Source organism: Camponotus vicinus, unplaced genomic scaffold (genome assembly GCF_025532165.1).
Source record: "Camponotus vicinus isolate PSW18456_S1 unplaced genomic scaffold, iyCamVici1.0 SCAF_4, whole genome shotgun sequence".
NCBI lineage: Eukaryota > Metazoa > Arthropoda > Insecta > Hymenoptera > Formicidae > Camponotus > Camponotus vicinus.
Genome location: NW_028141976.1, coordinates 14,647,155 through 14,672,135, shown reverse-complemented (window position 1 = coordinate 14,672,135; position 24,981 = coordinate 14,647,155). Strand labels below are relative to the sequence as shown.

At 36.7% G+C, this 24,981-nt stretch overlaps 3 protein-coding genes and 1 pseudogene across 4 annotated transcripts; 2 read left to right on the top strand and 2 right to left on the bottom strand.

Annotated features, from left to right (window-relative positions):
- Positions 1-109: 109 nt before the first annotated feature.
- Positions 110-2,511, top strand: LOC145970069 (uncharacterized). 2 transcript variants are annotated; one of them, XM_083096493.1, is made up of 2 exons: positions 110-480; positions 746-2,511. In XM_083096493.1, the coding sequence occupies exons 1-2, from the start codon at positions 306-308 to the stop codon at positions 2,281-2,283; spliced, it is 1,713 nt and encodes a 570-aa protein (XP_082952619.1). In that variant the 5' UTR covers positions 110-305; the 3' UTR covers positions 2,284-2,511. The 2 variants fall into 2 exon arrangements, 1 of the variants encoding a protein (XP_082952619.1); XR_014438314.1 differs by having other exon boundaries at positions 349-628; positions 746-854.
- Positions 2,512-2,785: 274 nt separating this feature from the next.
- LOC145970635 (uncharacterized) lies at positions 2,786-13,365 on the top strand. Its single transcript, XM_083097506.1, has 2 exons — positions 2,786-4,820; positions 13,181-13,365. The coding sequence occupies exons 1-2, from the start codon at positions 2,786-2,788 to the stop codon at positions 13,363-13,365; spliced, it is 2,220 nt and encodes a 739-aa protein (XP_082953632.1).
- A 3,883-nt stretch (positions 13,366-17,248) lies between these two features.
- Positions 17,249-19,221, bottom strand: LOC145970634 (uncharacterized; annotated as a pseudogene).
- A 1,332-nt stretch (positions 19,222-20,553) lies between these two features.
- LOC145969651 (uncharacterized) lies at positions 20,554-24,526 on the bottom strand. Its single transcript, XM_083095759.1, has 8 exons — positions 24,188-24,526; positions 23,632-23,865; positions 23,443-23,550; positions 23,156-23,224; positions 22,364-22,465; positions 21,920-22,161; positions 21,058-21,217; positions 20,554-20,771 (listed from the first exon to the last, which is right to left on the bottom strand). The coding sequence occupies exons 1-8, from the start codon at positions 24,390-24,392 to the stop codon at positions 20,611-20,613; spliced, it is 1,281 nt and encodes a 426-aa protein (XP_082951885.1). The 5' UTR covers positions 24,393-24,526; the 3' UTR covers positions 20,554-20,610.
- Between the last annotated feature and the right edge of the window lie 455 nt (positions 24,527-24,981).

Here is a 24,981-nt window from a genome sequence, read left to right as displayed (position 1 = left end):
CAATACTGATAAAAAATATTCTACATTTCAGAAAGACCGCGATTACTCGAGAAAAATCCGGCGATTCCCGTTGTCGTTCTTGACGACGACGACGACGACGAGGAAAACATGAACGCTGACGACATCACATATGCAATCAGTAGCCCTGATAGCGAAGTGTTCTCGCCGGGTAAAGATGATGATTATGTAAAAAATAGGCTAAAACGAAAATTCAAATATAAAAATAATTTTAGAACTGTTTTAAATTTTGTTTCTATAATATTAAATATTCGAATCTTGAAATATTATTAGAATTTCCGCGAGAGATGGAGGAGCGCGGGAGAGTGGAGATTAACGAAGAAGAGCCAGAAGAGAGTGGGGAAGAAGAAGAAGAAGTGCAGGAAGAGGAAGAAGTGATAGTGCTGGAAGAAGAAGAAGAAGAAGAAGAAGAGACTGTGAGAGAGGAAGAAGAGGAAAATATATACGCTCCCTCCAGAGAAGGTAACTTTAATAATTTATTTCTCGATATATTTTTATGCTCGAATTTAATCCAAATTCTTAATTTTTCTTTAGAAACTCGTCGCTGGGGGATTAGCTATTCCCCAGAATATTAGTAGCGGAATAAAAAACAACAAATATTGCTAAAAAGGTGAGATTATTTCGTTGTATTATAATATTTATAGTACGGATTACATTCGAGTATAAAAATATTAAAATAATAAAAATAACAAAAATAGTATTTATAATTTATACGGTTTTTTAACAGTACAATACGGAGGTGGTGTTGACGGCCAACAAAATTCTGCGCTCTCCCACACCAATGAGGAAGAAGAAGCGGAAGAGGATGAGACTGAGGGGGAGGTAGCCGAGTTACCCCGCTCGGAAAATATTTCATCCGAGACCGAGGAGGGTGAAGAGGACGAGGAGGAGGAGCATGAGTACCAGCAGCAACAGCAACAACAACAACAGCAACAACAACAACAGCAACAACAACAACAGCAACATCAGCAGCAGCAGCAACAACTTCACCAACAGGTCGGAAATAATAATTTTAATTTTGTAAATTTAATATCGGAAAATGCGCGACAATTTAGAAGATTCCGGGTAATCGGTAGAGAAGCGAGTTTCGCGATACGTCCGTTGACTGAAGGCAACGATATATATCACTCGTTAGAAAACGCGTTTCGCGAAATTCACGCGTATGCGTTAAATTCATGTGAACCGGGCGATTACGTAGGATTATCGTTTGATTCGCCGAATTTATCGCATGGTCCTGCGGGTATATCTTTTCGTCCGGCGCGTGATTTGAGTTACGAGGACATTTGGAGACTTGTGAGTTCGTTAGCACAGAGCGCCGGTGGTCTCGATATCGCCGACCAATTTAACATACGGGTTTATAATGTCTCGATGCCTTCGGGTCGCGGTCGCGTCACGTTAACACGGGAGGATGTCGCGAAACGTTCGATAGTCGAAATTAATAATTCCGATAACCTGTGCTTCCCTCGAGCTCTCGTAGTAGCTCAAACTTATAGCGAGCGCGGTAATATCCGTACGGGTGAGCTGCATGAGAAATGGAACGCAATAAGATATCAGCATTCTTCGTTACAACGCGAATGTGCATTGCAATTAACGAGAAATGCCGGTGTCGCAATACCGGAAGAGGGTTGTGGAATTCGTGAACTCGAACGTTTCCAGCGTTATTTCGCCGCCGACAATATCGCGATTATTGTGTATAATTTTAATACTTTCGGTCGCGGCGAAAAACCGATGTATGACGGTGCCGAAATACTCGCTTCTCTCGAACGCGAGTCCTCGCGGCGATTAAATATCATGTATTACGAGGATTCGCGACATTATAATCCTATTTTAAATTTAAAAGCCGCTGCTGGTACTCGCGATTATTGCGTAGCGTGTAATGTAGGCTTCCGAAACGATAGACCCAATAGTCACCGGTGCTTAAATAAATGCCCGCGATGCTTATCCGCACCACCGTGCGATTCCACTTACGCCGAAATAAAATGCGACGCGTGCAATCGGCTATTTTACGGTGCAAGGTGTTTCGAGCGTCATCGTAGCGAGAAATCGTACGACGGTAGAACACGCGCTAATGTTTGTAGCATCGTGCGATTTTGCGATAGTTGCGGGCGTATCGTTAAATCGAATTTAAAACGAATGCGGCGTTTCTTATTGCAAATTATGCCGTTCACAACAACCGCGCAATCATATGTGTTATATGCAACCTCTTCGACAACGTGTCGATATTTCCTCTGCCGGGCCATCTTCATCAGCGATGGTACCGGATGAGGTAGATATATCTAGCACGAGAGAAGAAGAAGCACGGAACATATGTGATAACGCGGAAAAGAACGAACGTGCATATGAACGCGGAAAGGGACGTGTGGCTTTCGTATTTTACGATTTCGAAACGCGGCAGGACGAGACGGTCGAAGGAACGGGAAATATAAAAAAACATATTCCGACGCTATGCATCGCGCAACAGATTTGTGAAGCATGTATGGGGGAAAATAACATGCCCGTGTGGTGCCGTTGGTGCGGAGTGCGAGAGTTCGTATTTCAACGCGATCCGGTTAAACAGTTTGTAGATTTCATTACGCGTCCGGTAAAATATTTTAAACACATAATTTGTATAGCGCATAATGCGAAAGCGTTCGACGCGCAATTTATTTTGAAATATATCGTGGAAAATTGTAGGGATATTGAACCGAAAGTAATTTTAAAAGGCACAAAAATTATTCTTTTAACCGCGGGACATACAAAATTCATCGATAGCGTTAATTATATGCCGATGCGCTTATCCGAATTACCTAAGGCTTTCGGGCTAAAGGATACTGAGGATAAGGGCATTTTTCCGCATTTATTTAATACTATCGAAAATCAAACGTACGTCGGACCGTTACCCGATGTACAATATTATTCTCCGGATAACATGAAATCGCAAGAGCGCAAACGCTTTCTCACATGGCATACCGAAATGAGGGAAAAAAATACCGTGTTCGACTTCCAACGCGAGATAGTGCGCTATTGTCGTAACGATGTTGATATTCTTCGACGAGCGTGCGTAGCGTTTAGAAAAATTTTCCTAGATCGCGGAAATGTATGCCCGTTCGAGGAATGTACAACTATTGCTTCGACCTGCATGACGGTTTTCCGGAAAAACTTTTTGCAAGCCGATACGATAGGCATTATTCCTACGGGGGGATACAGATGCGCGAGCAATCATTCGCGTAAAGCCTTACAATGGCTGATATGGATGGAGCGCGAACTCGACCGCCGTATAAATCACGCGGGACGTGCGCGGGAATATCGCACGATCGAGGGTACGCTCGTCGATGGTTATTTCGAAACGTCTGTTGCGGGAAAGACGCAGCGTCACGTGTTGCAATTTCACGGTTGCTTTTGGCACGGATGTCCAACTTGTTTCCCTGTAAATCGCGATAAAGCGCTTTCGTCGGGGGAGGATCGCGGAGATACATTAAATTCGCGATATGAACGAACTCTCGCAGTTTCATGGCGCCTTCGTCAGCGGGGATACATAGTGTCGGAAAAGTGGGAGTGCGCCTTCGACCAAGAAATGCGCGACAATCGCGTAATGTATGATTTTCTCGCGAACCATCCGATGGTAGAAACACCACCGCTCGATCCTCGCGACGGGTTTTTCGGTGGGCGTACGGGAAATATCGCAACTCAATACGAAGTCACAGGTACGGAGAAAATACACTACGTCGACGTATGCTCATTATACCCGTTTGTATTGAAGACGGGCGCTTTTCCGATCGGTCATCCGGAAATTTACGTCGGCGATGAATGTAGCGCGTTAGTCGGAAGGTCACCGAATTATAATTTCGACTCGCTCGAAGGCCTCATACGCTGTAGAGTACTCCCTCCTCGTGATTTATTTCACCCCGTACTTCCGCATCGCGTACGAGGAAAATTACTCTTCGCGTTATGTCGTAGTTGCTGCGAAACATTTTCTCAGACACCGTGCACTCATAATGATAGCGAGCGTGAATTCGAGGGTACCTGGGTAACCTGCGAATTACGCAAGGCCGTCGAGAAAGGTTATCTCGTAACGTCGGTAAGCGAAATTTGGCAATATAGAGTTAGCCAATACGATCGCGCGTCGCGGCAAGGTGGATTGTTCGCCGAATATATTAATACGTTTTTACAGCTTAAACAGGAAGCCAGTGGTTGGCCGAGCGAATGCGGGGAAAACGACGATGAGGCAAAAGAGCGATACTTGAGGGAATATGAAAAAACTGAGGGTATCGTTCTTGATAAGCGAAACATCGCGCGGAATCCTGGTTTACGCTCGGTTGCGAAACTATGCTTAAATTCATTCTGGGGAAAATTCGGCCAACGATCCAATTTGCCGACTACCGAAATCGTAAAAACACAACAACGTTTCGCGACATTACTAACGAGCGCCGAATACGAGATAACCGACATATTACCCGTGAATGACGAGGTAATGTATGTTTCGTGGCGAGTGCGACAAGAGGCTCTCGTTCCCTCGCCGATAACAAACGTCGTGATAGCAGCGTATACGACTGCACTAGCGCGTTTAAAATTGTACGAGTACCTAGAACGTTTAGATCGTCGTGTATTATATTACGATACGGATTCGTGTATTTTTATAAACACCGGTGATTCGAACGAATACATGCCGCCTACGGGAAATTTCCTAGGCGACATGACGGATGAACTCGAAAGCTACGGCCGCGGTAGCTATATCGAGGCGTTCGTGTCCGGGGGCCCGAAATTTTACGCCTACATCGTGCGAACACCGGAGGGTAATACTCACGAAACTTGTAAAGTTAAGGGTATTACTCTCAATTACGAGAACTCGCGACGAATTAATTTTAATGCTATAAAAAAGCTACTATTAGCGAGAGAAAAAGACACACAGGAAAACGAAGAAGAAGAAAATAACGAAACTTCGATAAATCTACGCTTTAATGCGATTCGACGTACGGCGTTTCATGAAATTGTTACGCGAAGTGAAACAAAAATACACTCACCCGCAAAAAAAGCGGTACACCTAAAATTTGAGAAAATTTCATCAAATTTTAAATGATCATAACTTGGTAAATAATGATGATAAAAATATGTTTAAAAAAACAAAATGAAGGCTGTAATGTCCACTTTAAGAATATTTAAGTGGCAATTATGCTCAGCCATTGTTTTCAAAATGGCGGATAAGGAAGTGAAAGGATGTAAAATTGATTATTAAAGGATCGAGTTTGGGACGGTGCACGGCGTAAATCAGGTAACGCAGCCCAATGAGACCAAATGCTCGTGAAAGTGTGGAGTGTTATCTTTAAAATGTTTTTTTACCGAGCTCGATACGATGATTTTTCGCTGAGTTATTCCGAATTTAATTAAAAACGCTCTTTTTTCTTCTTCAATTTGCAGCTCAGCGAATAATTATCGTATCGAGCTCGGTAAAAAAGCATTGTAAAGGTGATACTCCACACTTTCACATGCATTTCGTCCCATTGGGCTGCGATACCTGATTCACGCCACGCACTGGAGCAAAGCGGGAACCTTTATTTATCGGTTTTGTATGCTTTCATTTATCCGCTATTTTGAAAAAAAATGGTTGCACATAATTTCAATTTAATTTAGGTGTGTGTGTGTGTGTGCTCGTTTGTATACCACAAGGATAAGGACCCCGTGGTTCGTCAGCTCCACAGTATTTAAAGACTCCAAACCCTCCTTGTGGCGTGTGTGTGTGTGTGTGTGTGTGTGTGTGTGTGTGCTCGTTTGTATACCACAAGGATAAGGACCCCGTGGTTCGTCAGCTCCACAGTATTTAAAGACTCCAAACCTTCCTTGTGGCGTGTGTGTGTGTGTGTGTGTGTGTGCTCGTTTGTATACCACAAGGATAAGGACCCCGTGGTTCGTCAGCTCCACAGTATTTAAAGACTCCAAACCCTCCTTGTGGCGTGTGTGTGTGTGTGTGTGTGTATGTGTGTACGGGCGCACGCATGTGTGTATTAATAGTGGGTATGACCTCCTCGTGTGCGTATTACCTCATTCATACGATCAGGCATACTCTGTATTAGTCTTTTTATTTCATCCTGCGTAATTGCATCCCATGCATTTTGAAGAACTCTTTGAAGTTCTTGCAGTGACTGAGGTGCAGGTACGTGATTTCGTACTTTCTTGCCGAGATTGTCCCACAAATGCTCAATGGGATTTAAATCCGGACTACTTGCTGGCCAAACAAGTCGATTTATGCCAACTTCATCGAGGAAATCAAACAGTGTGTGGTCGAGCATTGTCTTGCATAAACAAGAAGTTCTCTCCGATAAAGGGTGCATACGGAACAACATACGGAAGGAGTATGTCTTCCACGTATACATCTGCGTTCATGTTCCTGTCAAAAAAGTGCAAATCTGTATGAGCGTCCGCTGAAATACCTGCCCAAACCATCACAGAGCCTCCATTGTAGCTGTACCTTTCACTTACAGTACAATCTGCAAATCGTTCTCCACGACGACGATAAACTCGTTCTCGTCCATCTGGAGAATAGAGACAAAAACGAGATTCATCGCTAAAGAGTACTTTGCCCCAGTCTGCGTAATTCCAGTCTCTATGCGCAACTGCAAAATTGAGTCGAGCTACGCGATGACGACCTGTAAGAAAAGGTACAGCCGCTGGCCTGCGCGAAAACAGATTTTGTTCCGCTAATCTTCTCCGAACGGTGTCAACGGATACATTGCAATTGTGGACATCCCTTAAATTGTTTCGAATTTGAACAGCTGTTCGATGTCTGTCTCTTAATGAATTTAAAACAATAAATCGGTCATCGTTTTCATTGGTACGTCGAGGGCGCCCAGAACCAGGCCTCCTCTTGAAAGAATTGGTGTCTAAGTACCTGGCATAAGCACGTTGCACAGTTGACACTGACAGATCAAGTGTCTCAGCAACGTATCTTCGACTTCTGCCATCTTCAATTAAAGCAACAACTTGAGCAGCTTTTTCTGGAGTTATCGTTGCCATAATCGAGAAGTAATTTCGAGAAGAAGTAATTAATTATGGTTTCAATAGATGAAGTCGCAAGGAGCAACGCGTCTAGAGAGCTAGCAAATCAATCGCATAACTTGTACTATAGTCTTTCAATGTTTTTTCCGTTTGAGACGTGCTTATGCCAGGTACATTGAAAGACTATAGTACAAGTTATGCGATTGATTTGCTAGCTCTCTAGACGCGTTGCTCCTTGCGACTTCATCTATTGAAACCATAATTAATTACTTCTTCTCGAAATTACTTCTCGATTATGGCAACGATAACTCCAGAAAAAGCTGCTCAAGTTGTTGCTTTAATTGAAGATGGCAGAAGTCGAAGATACGTTGCTGAGGCACTTGATCTGTCAGTGTCAACTGTGCAACGTGCTTATGCCAGGTACTTAGACACCAATTCTTTCAAGAGGAGGCCTGGTTCTGGGCGCCCTCGACGTACCAATGAAAACGATGACCGATTTATTGTTTTAAATTCATTAAGAGACAGACATCGAACAGCTGTTCAAATTCGAAACAATTTAAGGGATGTCCACAATTGCAATGTATCCGTTGACACCGTTCGGAGAAGATTAGCGGAACAAAATCTGTTTTCGCGCAGGCCAGCGGCTGTACCTTTTCTTACAGGTCGTCATCGCGTAGCTCGACTCAATTTTGCAGTTGCGCATAGAGACTGGAATTACGCAGACTGGGGCAAAGTACTCTTTAGCGATGAATCTCGTTTTTGTCTCTATTCTCCAGATGGACGAGAACGAGTTTATCGTCGTCGTAGAGAACGATTTGCAGATTGTACTGTAAGTGAAAGGTACAGCTACAATGGAGGCTCTGTGATGGTTTGGGCAGGTATTTCAGCGGACGCTCATACAGATTTGCACTTTTTTGACAGGAACATGAACGCAGATGTATACGTGGAAGACATACTCCTTCCGTATGTTGTTCCGTATGCACCCTTTATCGGAGAGAACTTCTTGTTTATGCAAGACAATGCTCGACCACACACTGCGAGAAGAGTGTTTGATTTCCTCGATGAAGTTGGCATAAATCGACTTGTTTGGCCAGCAAGTAGTCCGGATTTAAATCCCATTGAGCATTTGTGGGACAATCTCGGCAAGAAAGTACGAAATCACGTACCTGCACCTCAGTCACTGCAAGAACTTCAAAGAGTTCTTCAAAATGCATGGGATGCAATTACGCAGGATGAAATAAAAAGACTAATACAGAGTATGCCTGATCGTATGAATGAGGTAATACGCACACGAGGAGGTCATACCCACTATTAATACACACATGCGTGCGCCCGTACACACATACACACACACACACACACACACGCCACAAGGAGGGTTTGGAGTCTATAAATACTGTGGAGCTGACGAACCACGGGGTCCTTATCCTTGTGGTATACAAACGAGCACACACACACACACACACACACACACGCCACAAGGAGGGTTTGGAGTCTTTAAATACTGTGGAGCTGACGAACCACGGGGTCCTTATCCTTGTGGTATACAAACGAGCACACACACACACACACACCTAAATTAAATTGAAATTATGTGCAACCATTTTTTTTCAAAATAGCGGATAAATGAAAGCATACAAAACCGATAAATAAAGGTTCCCGCTTTGCTCCAGTGCGTGGCGTGAATCAGGTATCGCAGCCCAATGGGACGAAATGCATGTGAAAGTGTGGAGTATCACCTTTACAATGCTTTTTTACCGAGCTCGATACGATAATTATTCGCTGAGCTGCAAATTGAAGAAGAAAAAAGAGCGGTTTTAATTAAATTCGGAATAACTCAGCGAAAAATCATCGTATCGAGCTCGGTAAAAAAACATTTTAAAGATAACACTCCACACTTTCACGAGCATTTGGTCTCATTGGGCTGCGTTACCTGATTTACGCCGTGCACCGTCCCAAACTCGATCCTTTAATAATCAATTTTACATCCTTTCACTTCCTTATCCGCCATTTTGAAAACAATGGCTGAGCATAATTGCCACTTAAATATTCTTAAAGTGGACATTACAGCCTTCATTTTGTTTTTTTAAACATATTTTTATCATCATTATTTACCAAGTTATGATCATTTAAAATTTGATGAAATTTTCTCAAATTTTAGGTGTACCGCTTTTTTTGCGGGTGAGTGTATGTGCGCCGGTATTAGTAAAGCGTAGATTTATCAATAGCAGATATTCGCTACCATACGGATATGTGTCGGTATAACAATATTCTTATTTCTTGGGTGACTTTTTCTTTTTTAAATAAAAGTCGCGCATTTTCCGATTTTATTTTAAAAAATAGAATTATAAATATTGTAAGTAGCATAAGAAAAATGTAAAATTTATAACAATATAAATATAATTCTTCTTTGTATATATTTCTGTATATTAATAATAAGCAAAAATTTTATTAAAAAATGGCTGGTTTTGAAAAATATTAATAAATGTAAAAATTTTTTATCTTAATTCGAGTTTAATACTTTTAACTTTTCCCTTCTTCCTTTATAACACCCCCGCCTCGCGTTCAATCATCCGCATGTTCATCTTTTTACCTCTGTAGTGCAATGTAGTCTAATTATAATAATTATAATAATTATAATAATTATTGTCTCCTACTGAGATGCTTTGTCTCTTTTTCCGATAAAGTGCGTCATGAACCGTTCGAGCGGAGGGGACTTGTTTCGATATTCCATAGCGGGCCCCGAGACGGAGTGGGGAGGTAAGGATTGTTTCCTCGAGACATATGGTATACCGCCGGCTACCCTCCAAAAGTCGGTAGGTGGGGGAGGGGGGGTTCGTTCTGCCAAGACGTAGCGAGAGCGACTAAGGGCTAGGTAACGGGAATTTGACTCTGAACCCTATACAGGTGGGCCAGGGCTGGAGTGGGAGGAGGATTGCTTCTTCGAGTCTAGTACCGCGGAGGTAGGGAAATAAAAATTTGATAAATCGGCGACACAGCCGGCGTCGACCAATCGCAGCTCTGGGCCACTATGGTGCGAGCCAATCAAACTCTGGACCACTATGGTGCAAGCCAATCAAACTCTGGGCCACTATGGTGCAAGCCAATCAAAATCGAGACTTCGGGAGGTGGGGCATTGTTTCCACCAATCAGAACGCCTCCCTCCACTTCAACTGGCCACGCCCACGGCGCCAGGGGCCGAGTGGTGGGGGTTTGTTTTGACGCACCATAGTGGCCCATATCTACATACTTTGGTCTGATAATAAAAATTTTGATTGTATATTTAACTACGTTTATCCGATTGATACCGTGTTTGATGTTATTTTAATCGCAAAATTTTCATTATTCCATTAAAATTACTCCCTTACCCTTATAAATATATCTTATAAAATAATTAACTTATTTATTTGTCATAATTTGTCATCGGCCGCTTGCCAGCGGCAGATTTGATAACGAGATGAGCATGACAATACATGAGTACGTAAGAGCGAGTGAAACAATAACAGAAGCGAGCGAGATAGTAATAGGAGCGAGCGAGAGAGAAATAGTATGCCAGGCTGCAAGAAACACTCGATTTCCGAGTCTTCGTTGCTCGTGCTATTGCTATCTCGCTCACTCTTATTGCCATTTTGCTCTCTCTTATTACCTTCTCGCTTGCTCACATAACTCCCGTGTACGCTACACACACACACACACACATTGAATAGTTAACGAGATATTTGATTCTTTAAGTTGACATAATTTTATATAAATTATAAAATATCTGATAAAATGTTCATTTTTCAATTATTTTACTTTAATAATTTTATGCACAGAATAATAAGAGGAATCAGTTAATGTAAAGAAAACATGATTGTTCTTAAACAATATGTCGCTGCTCATTGCATTCATATAATTAAAAAAAAAAATATATATATATATATATATATATATATATATACATATACATATATACAGGGTGGGCCATTTTAATCTATGCACCCAAATTTCTTTGTACCTAAGACAGATACGGAAAAATGATTCAGACAAAAGTTTTATGGTTTCGAGGGGGCCATAAGATGGTATCATTAGTTTGACCTTGAAGAGTTATTTGAAGGTCACATGAAGGTCACCTTTAATTTCTTAAATGGAACCTACTATTTGTCATTGCACATTCTTGTAGCTTATCTCGAGAGCTTTCCAAAACACTATAATTAAGTACTTTTTTGTTAAGTACTTTTTGAGTTATGACGCTTGAAATAATTTCTTAATTTTACATAAACCGTAAAATATCTTGTAAAATATTCATTTTTCGATTATCTTACCTTAATACTTTTATGTACAAAATAATGAGAGGAATCAATTGGTGTAAAGAAAACACATAGTTGTTTTTAAGAAAAAATATGTAATTTGCAATTAACAATTCCATATTTTTTCTTAAAAACAACTATGTGTTTTTTTTACACCAATTGATTCCTCTCATTATTTTGTACATAAAAGTATTAAGGTAAGATAATCGAAAAATGAATATTTTACAAGATATTTTACGGTTTATGTAAAATTAAGAAATTATTTCAAGCCTCATAACTCAAAAAGTACTTAACAAAAAAGTACTTAATTATAGTGTTTTGGAAAGCTCTCGAGATAAGCTATAAGAATGTGCAATGACAAATAGTAGGTTCCATTTAAGAAATTAAAGGTGACCTTCATGTAACCTTCAAATAACTCTTCAAGGTCAAACCAATGATACCATCTTATGGCCCCCTCGATACCATAAAACTTTTGTCTGAATCATTTTTCCGTATCTGTCTTAGGTACAAAGAAATTTGGGTGCATAGATTAAAATGGCCCACCCTGTATATACCCAGACAGCACAAAAAGGCCAAAAGATGTCCTAAAGACGTCCAGAGGACTTTAAGATGTCTTTAAGTCGTCTTTTAGATGTCTTTTGGACATGTGTGCTGTCTGGGTATATATATATATAGAGAGAGAGAGAGAGAGAGAGAGGATCGCAAATTCGTCATTTCTCATTTCTATTAAAATTTATTTGATATACGTGAGAACCTTGCTATACAGCACTGGTGCTACCGACATTTTGTGCACATAGCACGGAACAGAACCAGAAATTGTGCACCTTATATGTTACCCTCTGAGAACATTCGTGCACCTTGGCTTCGTAGTTTAGGTGCACGTTTTCAAGGTCCACAGAGGGCGTATCGCTTTCAGGGATCACCTAAAAGCGGGCCGTGACACCTCTCATTCTTCTCTCTGCTTATAATTTTAAGACTATGTTTTATGCCTTAGGTCTTTGTCTTAGGTAACGCACAATACTGTGTGTTATGTCTCGAGTCTTATGTATACGCGAACGTTTATTTCTTACAAACGTTCGCGTATACATAAGACTCGAGACATAACACACAGTATTGTGCGTTACCTAAGACAAAGACCTAACCCATACAGCACAGGTAGATCCTGAGTACATACGCAGTATATCACAAACGTAGATTGTGTATATCCCATTAATATTCGAGATACGTACTATAATATTTTGGGAATGTACGGAGAATGTTCCTATGTCTGCCTTAGAAACCTACTCAGTATATACTGAGAATATTTCTTGGTATATTATAAGTATATTAATAAAATATTTTGAGTATATTATCAGTGTCTACTAAAAATATCTCTTGGTATATTATCAGTATATTTGTAGAATATTATAAGTATATTCCTAATAAATTATATATGGATATATAAAGGATATATAGAGGATATAGTTGGAATATATAGGTGTAAAATAGATTCTTCATGTAAAAAATAAATAAAAATGTGAAATTGTTTGTTTTATAAATAAAGCTTTAGATAAAAAATGTTATTTCACACTTTTTATTTATTTTTTATGAAGTATCTACTTTTTGACAGAAAAAATTTCTCATTTTTATATTGCACATATATTTAATATGCTAAATTTGTTATATTTCATAATATTTATTTAATATATTGTTATATATATTATTTTTATATATATTTTATATATATATATATTATTTTATATATATTTTATATATATATATATATATATATATATATATATATATTTATTGTTCTTAATCCATGCCTTACGGCTTTGGATGGACTTCCAGTCTTACAGAGCTTTACATGTTTTGTATTCATTAACGTATAAAATATAAAATATAAAATGTGATATAATACCCAGATAGCACAGAACATTCTATGGACGTTCATTTTATGTCCATTTTACATCTGCACGTCCATGGACATGAAATGAACGTTTATCGTACATCCGATTCCAGACATCCGTTAATGGCCAATATTTGGACGTCCACAAGATGTCCAATCTTGGATGTCAAAGTTTCGCACGACCACACAAGGATGTATTAGTTCGTTCGTTTACCGCTACGCGACGTGCGATGCGCAATCTTTCTCGTATTTAAGTTTTAGTTATGAGAATTATATAAAGTTTGCAAAGGGTAATAAATAAAATTTGAGATATATTGTTCAATTTAATTTCTGATCTCATTGCAAGAGCTTCAGATATTAAATTGATTTTATAAATCGGACAAGTAAATGTCCGGCGAATAAACGAAAATAATCCGGTACCTATTTAAACTTGGTTATTGCACTTTACATATTTAAATTACCTAATTAAAATGTAGAGTGCAATAAGCAAATATAAATATAAATAAAATTTTTACATGAATTTTATGTAAAGTTTTATATGAAATAGATAAATTATATTATTTTATTATATTATTTAATTTTGTTGGGCCAAAAAGTTTATGTTTTATATGTTATGAAGGATGCATAATGCGATTTATTTATGTATAATAAAGAATAATTTTTTATATATGATTAAATTAGGTCAAAATCCATACATAATTATATCTACACAATTATACATAATTAAATATAAACTTTTTTCTGAGTTTATGAATTTTTGATGTTTATTTCAACAATAATCTGGAAGAGTAGGGCACTGAAAATGACGTCCATTTTAGGTCATTTTTTGAGTATTATTTTGAACGTCCGAAGTTGTGACAAACCGACGCCTTATGGGCGTTCAATAGATGTCCGTCAAACTTAATTCACACGTCTTTTGGATGTCCCAATGTCCGAACTCGGACATCCACTGGACGTCAATGGAACGTCCATGTGCTGTCTGGGTATATAAAATTAAAATAGAATAGAAATAGAAATAGAATAAAGTATAATATATAAAGTGTATAGAGTGTAAGGTGTAAGTTATACAGTACTTGAATGGAATAAAATAAAATAAAATCTAAATCTAAAATCTAAAATCTAAAATCTAAAATCTAAACTTTAGCGTAACAGGCGGGGAAAGTAATATGAGATATTATAAAATAAAATAAAATAAGATAAGATAAAATTGGATTAAATTAAATTGTAACTGCTGATAAGAGTAAAATAAAAGTAAAATCAAAATCAAAATAAAATCAAAATCAAAAATAAAATAAAAATATAATGAAAATAACGTTGCGAATAAGAAAACATTATCTGTCTTAGCTCCTATCTAATCTAATCTAGTCTAATCTAAATGAGTAAAATGTTAAATGTTATGTATTATATGTTATATGGAGTGTGTAAAAACTCTTAGATCTCCCTTTGTAGTTTAGTAATTCTTTGTGTTCTATCTTTATTATCTTTGGTATCTATGGTATCTTTGGTTTCTTTGGCATCTTTGGCTTCCTATTTTGTTGTTGTTCTTAGTCATTATTACTTCTTGTCTCTATCTTTCGTTGCACCTCGGGTTTCCTTGACTTGCGATGGTTTTATCCGCCTTCTCCGTCCTCTTCTCTTCTCGTATCTTGTCTATTTTTCTCATTACATTCAATCCGTTTCCCTCCTCGCTCAAGAATTCTTCCATTGATATTTCGTCTTTTGTTGCTTCGCATTCCTTTAGTACATGCTTTAGGCTTTCTTCTCCTTTTCCACATATCCTGCATTCTCTTTCTGTCTCCTCCTTCCAGTAGTATCCTCCTCTCACTTCGCTACCACATCTATATCTTGCAATTCTGCTCCTATCTTTCTTACTCTTTTTTCCTTTCAGATAATTCGGTACTCCTTCTGTCTTTATCTTTTTATATATATCGTTATATCTTGAATCCTCTGTTTTCCTCTTCCTCTCTTCTTTTTGTCGTTCTTCAATTCTTTCCATTATCTTTTCGGATATCTCTGTCTCCCCTTCTTCTCTCTTCTTTTTCAGTTCTTCTTTACCCATGTCTGCCTCCTCTAGTATCCTTCTCCTTTTCTTTTCCCATTTACTTTCTTCTCCACTTTCTCTCCTTTTCTCTATTTCTTTCATACATTCTATTATTATCTTCTTCTCCGATTGCCTTGCCTTTTCTTCATATTTTATTGCTCTTTTTATGGCCTCCGTTCTCAGTTCCTTCATTTTTGTTTCTTCTTCCAGTATGTAGTTTGGTGTCCTCCTGTCTAGTTTCAGTATCCATTTTATATATTTCCTCTTTATTTTCTCCATCCTTTCCTCGTTTCCCCATCCCCATATCTCTGCCCCGTATAGAGCCACGCTTCCTACTAACGCATTAAACATCTTTATTCTTCTTTCGTAGTCGTCCGCGAATATCCTTTCTCCTATGCTCCAGGTTTGCTTCATCGCCACCATCGCTCTTCTCATTCTTTCTACTATATGTTTCTCCGCTCCGCCGTTCTTTTGCATAATGTAACCTAGGTAGTTCATTTCTTTTACCTCTTCTATTTCTTCTTCTCCCCATTTCCATTCTCTTCTCTTTGTGCGTCCTCTTCCTTTCTCGAATACCATTACCTTTGATTTCCCTGCGCTTAAGGTTAATCCTTTCTTGTCAATGTATCTTTTAAATCTTTTCATCATCCCTTTAAGTTCTACTTCGCTTCTCGCCATCAACACAATATCGTCTGCATATGTTATCGACCATAGTTTCTCTTTTCCTATCACTACGCCTCCCGTTTGCTCCTTTTTCATTTCTCTTTCCAGATCCATTATGTATTAGGTGCGCAACTAAGTTCTCGCTGTTTTTTTTATGAAAATGCAACTTTATTGTGAAAAAATGGTTACAAATGAATCATTCAAAGTATTGCCCATCGCTAGCTACAACTTTTTCCCATCTTTCTGGCAGAGCTCGAATACCGTTACGGTAAAAGTGTTCATCTTTTGAGGCTATCCACGAATCAAGCCATTTTTTGATGTCTTCATATGAGCGGAACTGCTGATCAGCCAGACCATGTGCCATCGAACGGAACAAGTAATAATCGGACGGCGCAATATCTGGGGAATATGGCGGGTGGGGTAGGACTTCCCATTTGAGCGTTTCCAGGTAGGTTTTAACGGGTTTGGCAACGTGAGGCCGAGCGTTGTCATGCTGTAGAATCACTTTTTCGTGCCTCTGCTCGTATTGTGGCCGTTTTTCGCGCAGTGTTCGGCTCAATCGCATCAATTGAAGTCGATACCGTTCTCCAGTGATGGTTTCGTTCGGTTTCAACAGCTCATAATAAATAACACCGACCTGGTCCCACCAAATACACAGCATAACTTTCGCAGCGTGAATATTCGGCCGAGCCGACGACGTAGAAGCATGACCGGGCAGTCCCCATGACTTTCTTTTCTTTGGGTTGCTGTAATGAATCCATTTTTCATCACTCGTCACGATGCGATGAAGAAAACCCTTCCTTTTTTGCCGCTGGAGCAGTTGTTCACAGGCGAAAAAACGACGCTCAACGTCCCTTGGCTTCAAATCATAAGTTCCTTGCTTTTGAATCATTCCCAACGCATGCAATCGCTTGGAAATGGCTTGGCGGGTAACTCCTAATGCTGATGAAAGCTCTTGTTGCGTTTGGCATGGATCCTCATCGAGCAATGCCTCCAATTCAGCGTCTTCGAAGGTTTTTGGCCTTCCTTCACGCGGACGGTCGTCAACATCGAAATCACCGTCTTTGGAGCGACGGAACCAATCACGGCACGTTGTTTCACTTAGAGCAGCATCTCTGTAAACTTTGTGGAGCTCTCGATGCGCTTCAGCCGCCGTTTCCTTCGAATGAAAGAAGAAAATCAACACTTCCCGCAAATGACGATTATTTAGCACAAAATCAGACATTTTCACACAACCAAAAGTATATGACGCCAAAACAAAATCACTACTGTGTCAAAACGGTTTGTTTACCATATGTCTAAGCTTGGTTCATGACGTTTTGGGATATGTCGAAATCGACCAACACTTATTGGTGGCGCAATCTATTGACAAACAGCGGGAACTTAGTTGCGCACCTAATATATATTGAATAATGTTGGACTCATGGGGCATCCTTGTCTGACTCCGCATTTCGTCCAGAATTCTTTGGACTTTCTATTTCCAACCTTTACTATATTCTTTGTCTCTTTGTATGTTTCCATAATTCTCCTTCTCAGTCTCTCTCCGATCCTTGCCTCCCTCAGCATCTCTCCTAGTTTTGCTCTGTCCACTCTGTCGAATGCCGCTTTGAGGTCTGCAAAGAAGGCAAAGATCTTACCTTTACTCTTTGATAATTCTCTGTTGACTATGTAGTTCAGTGTGAAGATTGCATCTGTTGTCCCTCTTCCTGTCCTGAAACCGAATTGTCCCTCCTCCATCCTTTCCTCCGCCACCTTCTTCATCTTTCCGTTCAGTATGCTAGCATATATTTTATATGCCGTATCCATTAGTGTTATTCCCCTATAGTTCTTCGCCTCCTTCCTGTCTCCTTTCTTGTATATTGGGCTTATTATCCCTTTGGTCCACTCCTCCGGTATTCCTCCTTCCTTCCAGATTTTGTTCAACAATTTAAACAATACTTCTCCTACTTCTTTCGGCATTAACCTCCATGCTTCGTTCTCTATTCCATTTTCTCCCGGTGCTTTCCCTTTTTTCAGCTTCTTTAATTGTTCTATCATCTCTTCTCTAGTTATTTCTTCGTCTTCTTCTTCCTTGTAACATTCCTCCCTTTCTTCTTGTACTTTTTCTTCTTCTTTCTCTTCTATTGTCCACCTCTCCTCCGTTCCTCCTAGTAATTCCATGAAATGTAGTCTCCAATCCTCCGTACTTATTTCTTCATCTACTCCTCTCTTCTTTCTGTATCTGTTTATATATCTCCATGCTTCTGCCTCTGTTTTGATTAATCTTATTCTTTCTTCTTCCTCTTTCTCATGTTTCTCCTTTTCTTCCTTACACCATATTTTATATTCCTTTCTTCTTTTAATATACTCTTCTCTGTCTATCTTGTCTCTTTTCACTTTCCTAAGTGTCTTTCTTAGCTCCCTTTTCTTCATCTTCCATTCCTTGCTGTGCCATTCTCTTTTTCCGAACTTCCATGGTATTATCTTCTTCTTGATTTTCGTAATCGAGTTATTTACTTTCCCTTCTAATTCTTTCCATATCCGCCCATTCTCTTCTTGTGTGCATTGCCATCCTTCGCATTTTTCGTGATATTGCATCACTCTTTCTTCCGTCCAAACGCTTTTCTCTTTTATTATCATGTCACTTTTCTTTCCTCTTTTCCTTTCCATCCCCGTCAATTCCACCTCTATTGGCATGTGGTCCGATTCAGTCCTGTTTCCTTCTCCTACCATTTTAACCTCTTCTATAGCTTTGTCATTTGTTATTACGTAGTCTATGATTGACGCTCCTTGTTCCCCGATATACGTCCATTCTCCCTCTTTTCCATAACTGCCATTAAGAATCAGCCTCTTTTCCTGCATTTGTTTATCAATATTCTTCCTTCTTTATTTATCTCCTTGTCCTTTGATCTTCTTCTCTCTTCTTCTTCCTCCTCTCCTGATCCTACCGGTCCTCCTTCTTCTCCCGTTCTCGCGTTGAAATCTCCTCCCAGCATGAGATGGCTCTCCTTTTCCTCCTGTATTTCCTCCATTATTGCTTCTAGAATTTCTTCGATATTTCTGCTATAAAGTGTTACAATTCTCCATTTGTTTCTATTATGCGTTAGACTTATCTCCATTGCCTCCTTATTAATTTCTTTTACCTTTACTCCTTTCAGTTCCTTGCATATTGCCGTCATTATCCCTCCTTTGGCTCTGCCTCTCTTATTTTCTTTGGTTGCTGGAATACAGAACCATTCGAATTTGTTTGGCAATCTGTTTCTGATTTTGTTCCATGTGTATTCTTCCAGCCATGTTTCAGTTAAGCCTATTATATCAAATTCTTCTAAGTATTTCCATGTCTCTTCGCATTTGTTTATTACTCCAGCTGTGTTTCAGAAGCAGATTTTTAGGCCTCTTTCCTCTTCTTCTCCTCTCTCTTTTCCTTGTCCATCGCGCCTTCACTCTTTGCCTCCTCCTCTTTCTTCCAATTGTTCTTTTTTTTCATTCCAGTTGTACCATTTTCCTCTCATATATATTTTCTTGTATCCTACTTTTACTCTTCCGTCGCCTTTTTCTCTTTCTTCTCTTGCTAATTCTCTCAGTCTTCGCTGTATCTCTCTTTCTTTCCTAGTTAGGTCGTTATCTATTATTATTCCTTTTTTCAATTTATTCTTTTTCTTCATCATGTTGTTCTTTTGTTCCCATTTGTTTATTTCAGCAATTATTATCTCCTTGCTCCCTCTCACTTCAATTTTGTTCGCTCTTTTTATCTCTACGTTTACTTCTATGTTTTCTTTGATGTATTCCGTTATCTCTTGTTCCAGATTTTCTGTCTTCCAACTTACTCCTCTGATCACTATATTATTTTTCCTCTCGTTCCTTTCCTTTCTCTCATTAATCCATTCTAGTTCTGCTATTCTTCTCTCCAGCATTCCTTTTTCTTTCGACCGTTCTTCTCTCTCTCTTTTTCTTTCTTCTGCTCTCTCTTTCCTTTCTTCCGTCATTTGTTTTTTTATCTCTTCCATCATTTCTTTCCTTATCTCCTCCATCACCATCGTTAAATGTTCTTTCATTTCTGTTACCGTTTCGTCTTTGCAAGTTCTCATTATTCCTTCTATCTTCCTTTCTGTATCCGCCTCTGAGTCCCTGCTCATCCCGAAATTTTCCAACGTTTTTTCTTTCGGTTTGTTTTTGCTTCCCGTCGGTCTGCCCACCTTCGCCATCTGTTGCATTCCTTTCGAACTTTCTGACCTTTCTTCCTGATCTCTTTTGTTACCTACCGACTATCCTCGCCGGCTTCTCTTCCCTACTTTCTCTGCTTTTCCTTTGAGGTTATTTCTAACCTCTACAGCCGCCTTCTGACTTTTTCCTTGATTTTTCTGTTTTCCCGTCACCTCCTCTTTCTTCTTCACTTCCTCGTTTTCCTTTTATCTTCTGCTCACTCACTTCACTCTCCTTTCGGCTCAGCTCCTCTTTTTACACAATTTTCACTCTCTTTTACTTTCCTTCTAAAATACTAGTACTTTCCTCTATCGCCTGTCAACCGGAAGTCCTCATATATATATATATATATATATATATATATATAATTTATATATTAATATATTATTATATATATTCTCTGCATATTTATAGTAACAAAAAAAACATGCGATAAATTACATATTGTACGTAGAGCACGTATCGTACATGAGCAAACGAAGTTATATTAACAAGAAAAAATAAACTTAAGAACTTAGAAACTTTACTTTGAAATCAAAATATTACTTCAAACTTAATACTTAAGTAATAATAATAGGAACTTCCAATATATCACATGTAACAGTATTTCGAATATCACTTTTTTCTTTTGTAGCACGTTCTTTTGCATGTGCTAACCATATTTTTATGGGTGTTGATATTTCGTCATCTGTTGCATCTGCATGAGAGTTTCTTATCACACCTGTGAAACATATTAATTTTTATACATTAGTAATTTGTAAATATCATTTTCAAAATTTGTTTAAATTTGAATCGATTACAAATGTAAGAATAAGTTTGTTTTGATATCAATATATCAGTATAAATAAAATTACTTAAAATATCAATATTTCTGTAAAAAAATATTTCTTTACTTAATTCAATAAGTAAATTGCTATAGATATGTTTATAAATTTTTATTTTTATTTGTATACCAAATTATGCCATTAAATAATTCAAAATTGCAATTCTGAATTTATTGTACTTACACATAATTACTTTACATAATTGTAAGTTTGAGAAGATATTTTTCTTCTTTGCTCCGTACCAGCTATATTTCATTGCCAATTGGTTTGTAAAAATCTGCCTCATAAGTCGAATGCACGAAGTTTTCGTATCTTGGCACATAATTCGGGCCAATTGTTTAATCTGAAATATAATTACATTATTATCAGTTGGATGTTTTACCTGTCATTTATTGATTGATCTTTTACTTTAAAAAGCTTTTTAATGATGCTATAATGAAGACATACTTTGATGAAAAGTCGAATCTTGAGAAATGCAATAGAAAATTATTAGGAAGAAAAACTTTATATATACAAATAAGCTTTTAGATAAGAAAAGATTAATATGTTAGTCTTAAAATAATATGCGATTTTAGAATATTTGTAATAAAATTATCTTGCACTAATATTTATCGATTTATATTATATATTACTTTTTTAACGTTGCAAACGTTTACATTATATTATCTCATTATTTTAATATTGAATTGTTTTAATGTTGAATTTATTTTAACTTATTGAATTTATTGAATTACAATTATTTTCATTTATTTTATTTTACTTAGAACATCAAAGCATAGACTTAAAGAAATAGACTGCGCATTCCTATACAAAAGACTGTCTTAAACATTAGAAAGAAAGAGCGATAGCGGTCAGATTTCTTTCTCTCTCGCACAATTGAAGGAGAGAAAGAGATCCGACCGCTATCGCTCTCTTTGTAATGTTTAAGACAGTCTTTTGTATAGGGATGCGCAGTCTATGTCTTTAAGTCCATACATCAAAGCTATATAATTGAAATTATTCTATATTTAAAATTAATTTATATAAAAACAGAAGTATAACTTACCATATGTTTTCTATAAGTTGAATTGTTGTTTAACTTTGTTTCGATTATTTCGAGTTCATTTTCATTTTTTATTGGTAGATTTTGGAAAATGTCTTCTTTTTCTTCTGAATCCACGGTACTAACTAATTCCACGGTAATAACTAGTTTCTGTGATATTGACTTTTGATGTCCTTGGATTATATTCATTTTTATCTCTAAACTTATCAATTTTCTGATAACAAATCGGCGAAAATTTTCAGTTACTGTAAATTAATAAAAATATGGTTCCGCTTATAAAAATATATATAAAATGTTAATTTTACACAATTATAAAATTCACGATAATTAACGAAGAAAATGTGACTATACTAAACAATATTACACAAAAATGAATATTACAGATCAAAAGTATATTATAAAGTATATTATACATTCAAATAAAAAAAATATAAGTTAATAATATACCTAAATCATCATCAATGTTTAAATCGGTAATTTGTTGCTCGCTTCTGGTTGACCAGTTTTCTAATGGTTGAAATGCTCCTGATTGTGATTCTGATTGTAATTCTGAAAAATAAAAGAATTTATTCTACTAATATTAAGAAAAGAAAGAAATTTTACAACATCAAAATAATTAATAAGTGTAATTCATATTGAATAAATTTTTGAATCTATCAGAAATTTCTAAACAAAAACTATACACCAATCAGCATTATTATAAAAAGCTGATTTGTATTGAATATAACTATTATTTCTTTATATTTATTCTGTAAACGTAAGAACTAAACCGATAAGATATTTTTTGTCGATGATTTTCACAAAAGTAAAAATAATGAAATTGGTCATCAAATTCTTATGCATTCTAAAAAAAAGTTTATATTTTGCTTAGTTTATAAAAAAGGATTAGGAAAAGTGTTACATAAAAGATATATTTAATATGATCATTGTAAAAAGATTTTAATGAGTTTTATCACTATTCAAGTCGTTATATATCATCTTCGAAACGAAATGAAAAAACAAATGAGACTATTTGTTTTCGTTAAAATGAGTTGAAGAGTCCTCCGATCGTGCGCTATTACATAGGATATATTACGATTTTAGAAATTGTAATACAATTGTATCAATTTATGTAGATTTATTTTCTGCTGCGGGGTGCAACAACATTTATCCTCGAGTACTACAGGTAGTACACGTTTTATTTGTTTTATATGTTATATTATTCTAATCATTGTGAAAAATATTAATGTATTTATAAACCTTGTACATTATTCTTCAAAGTATGCACATCTAATGTTGATTTACCAAAACTCATACATTGCTGTAATTCTGAAAAAAAAAATTAATAATTTGACATCAGCTTATCTATTTTCATTATTTTATTTATTCATTATTATTTTATATATTCACTATCATTATTATTGGATTATTTTTTGATAATAATTTCCAATTTTTGTTAATTTATTTTTATTCCTTCTCTCTTTACTCTTTCCACTTTCATTATAATTTTACATTTCTGTATTTTCTTTAAAAAGGATTATACTTACGAAAATCTTTGTTTGTCATTTTCTTAGAGTACTGCTCGGTATCTTCCATTTCAAACATATTTTTATTTATTTCAACTTGTTTCTTTACACAAGAGACATTCGCATTTTCTATAAATTAATTTTTTAGTTTATTATATACTAAACTACTCATTTTTAATATCTATTATTGCTATATCATTATATTTTTACCTTTTCGCATAACTTTTCTTATTTCGCTATGAGTAGTTATTTGTTTCTCCGGAATTTTTGGAATATTTTTGAGTAATTCATCCAATTCATCACTACTATTCGATGAGTCACTCTTTGCTTTAGCAGCTCTGATTTTTCGTGTCTCTTTTAAATATTTTTCTGTTTCAGTGCAAGAATTTATATCTGATAAATCTTCGGCATCCTTTAATTTTTTCCTTGCCTTTTCATAGGAAGCTAAAAAAGAAAAACAATATTATATTATTCTAATCAATCTATTAACGTTTCCGACTAGACTCGATAAACTGTTAGTAAACTCGATAAATTGAAAATTATATCTCTTCGTATACATCTTGAATCTTTATAAGTTTCTTTAGACCATTGAAAATAACTCTGTTTATTAATATATAATATTTTAATGTAAAAGTGTTATAATATAATATATAATAATATATAGCAACATTAAAAAAAATATTTATTTATACTTGAAATTACTATCACTTCTATTTATAAAAAGTGGAGAAAATAAGTTAAAACAAATAAATAAAATATTACTTACAAAATGTCCCGAATATTCTTTTGATTGGGTGTTCCAACCATGTAGATTTCGGTAATTCCATTAGTTTAACTGCTTTTTCATATCTTTTATTATTTGTATAATGTGGCCAAAAAGCATATTTAAAATCTGCACTTAACCAAATATTTGGAATAACTTGGAGCCCATCTTCAAATTCAACGACTGAATACAATTTTTTTTCAGCCATCCTGATATCATATCAATAAACATATTATATTTCAATATGTAATAGTGGAAAAACTGCAAATGTATTATTTCCACAAGGTAATTTTACGTATTTCGTTATCACAGTTTCTACTGGCCACGATTTTAAATGTGACAATAAGTGTACACAATATATTCCAAGCAAAGAAGATGGACAAGGAACGTCAAATAGATCCTTTTTTTCCAAAAATTCATATCCTATAATCATAGGAATGTTTCGTTTTTTACAGTGCGCCACATTTTCGATACATACAATAGTACCATCGCTTAAGCCACAACAATTATTTGCTAATGTTCCAGCTTTGAATGTGATTCCATTATATTTAATAACTTTGTATTGCGGATTATTGCAATCAAATGTGAGTGGACCATCATAATGTAATGCTACTAAATCTGGATGTGTTAAAATAGAACTTGACGAAATATTTTGTAATGGTGATGTATCTAAGTTTATTTCTTTCTCTGTGCATCTCCGTACTACTTGTTGTAATGGCTTTTCGGATTTTCTAAGTAATTTCTTTAATGTTTGCATATAATTTTCAAATTTAAATGCGCTGAAATCGTCAAGTGGT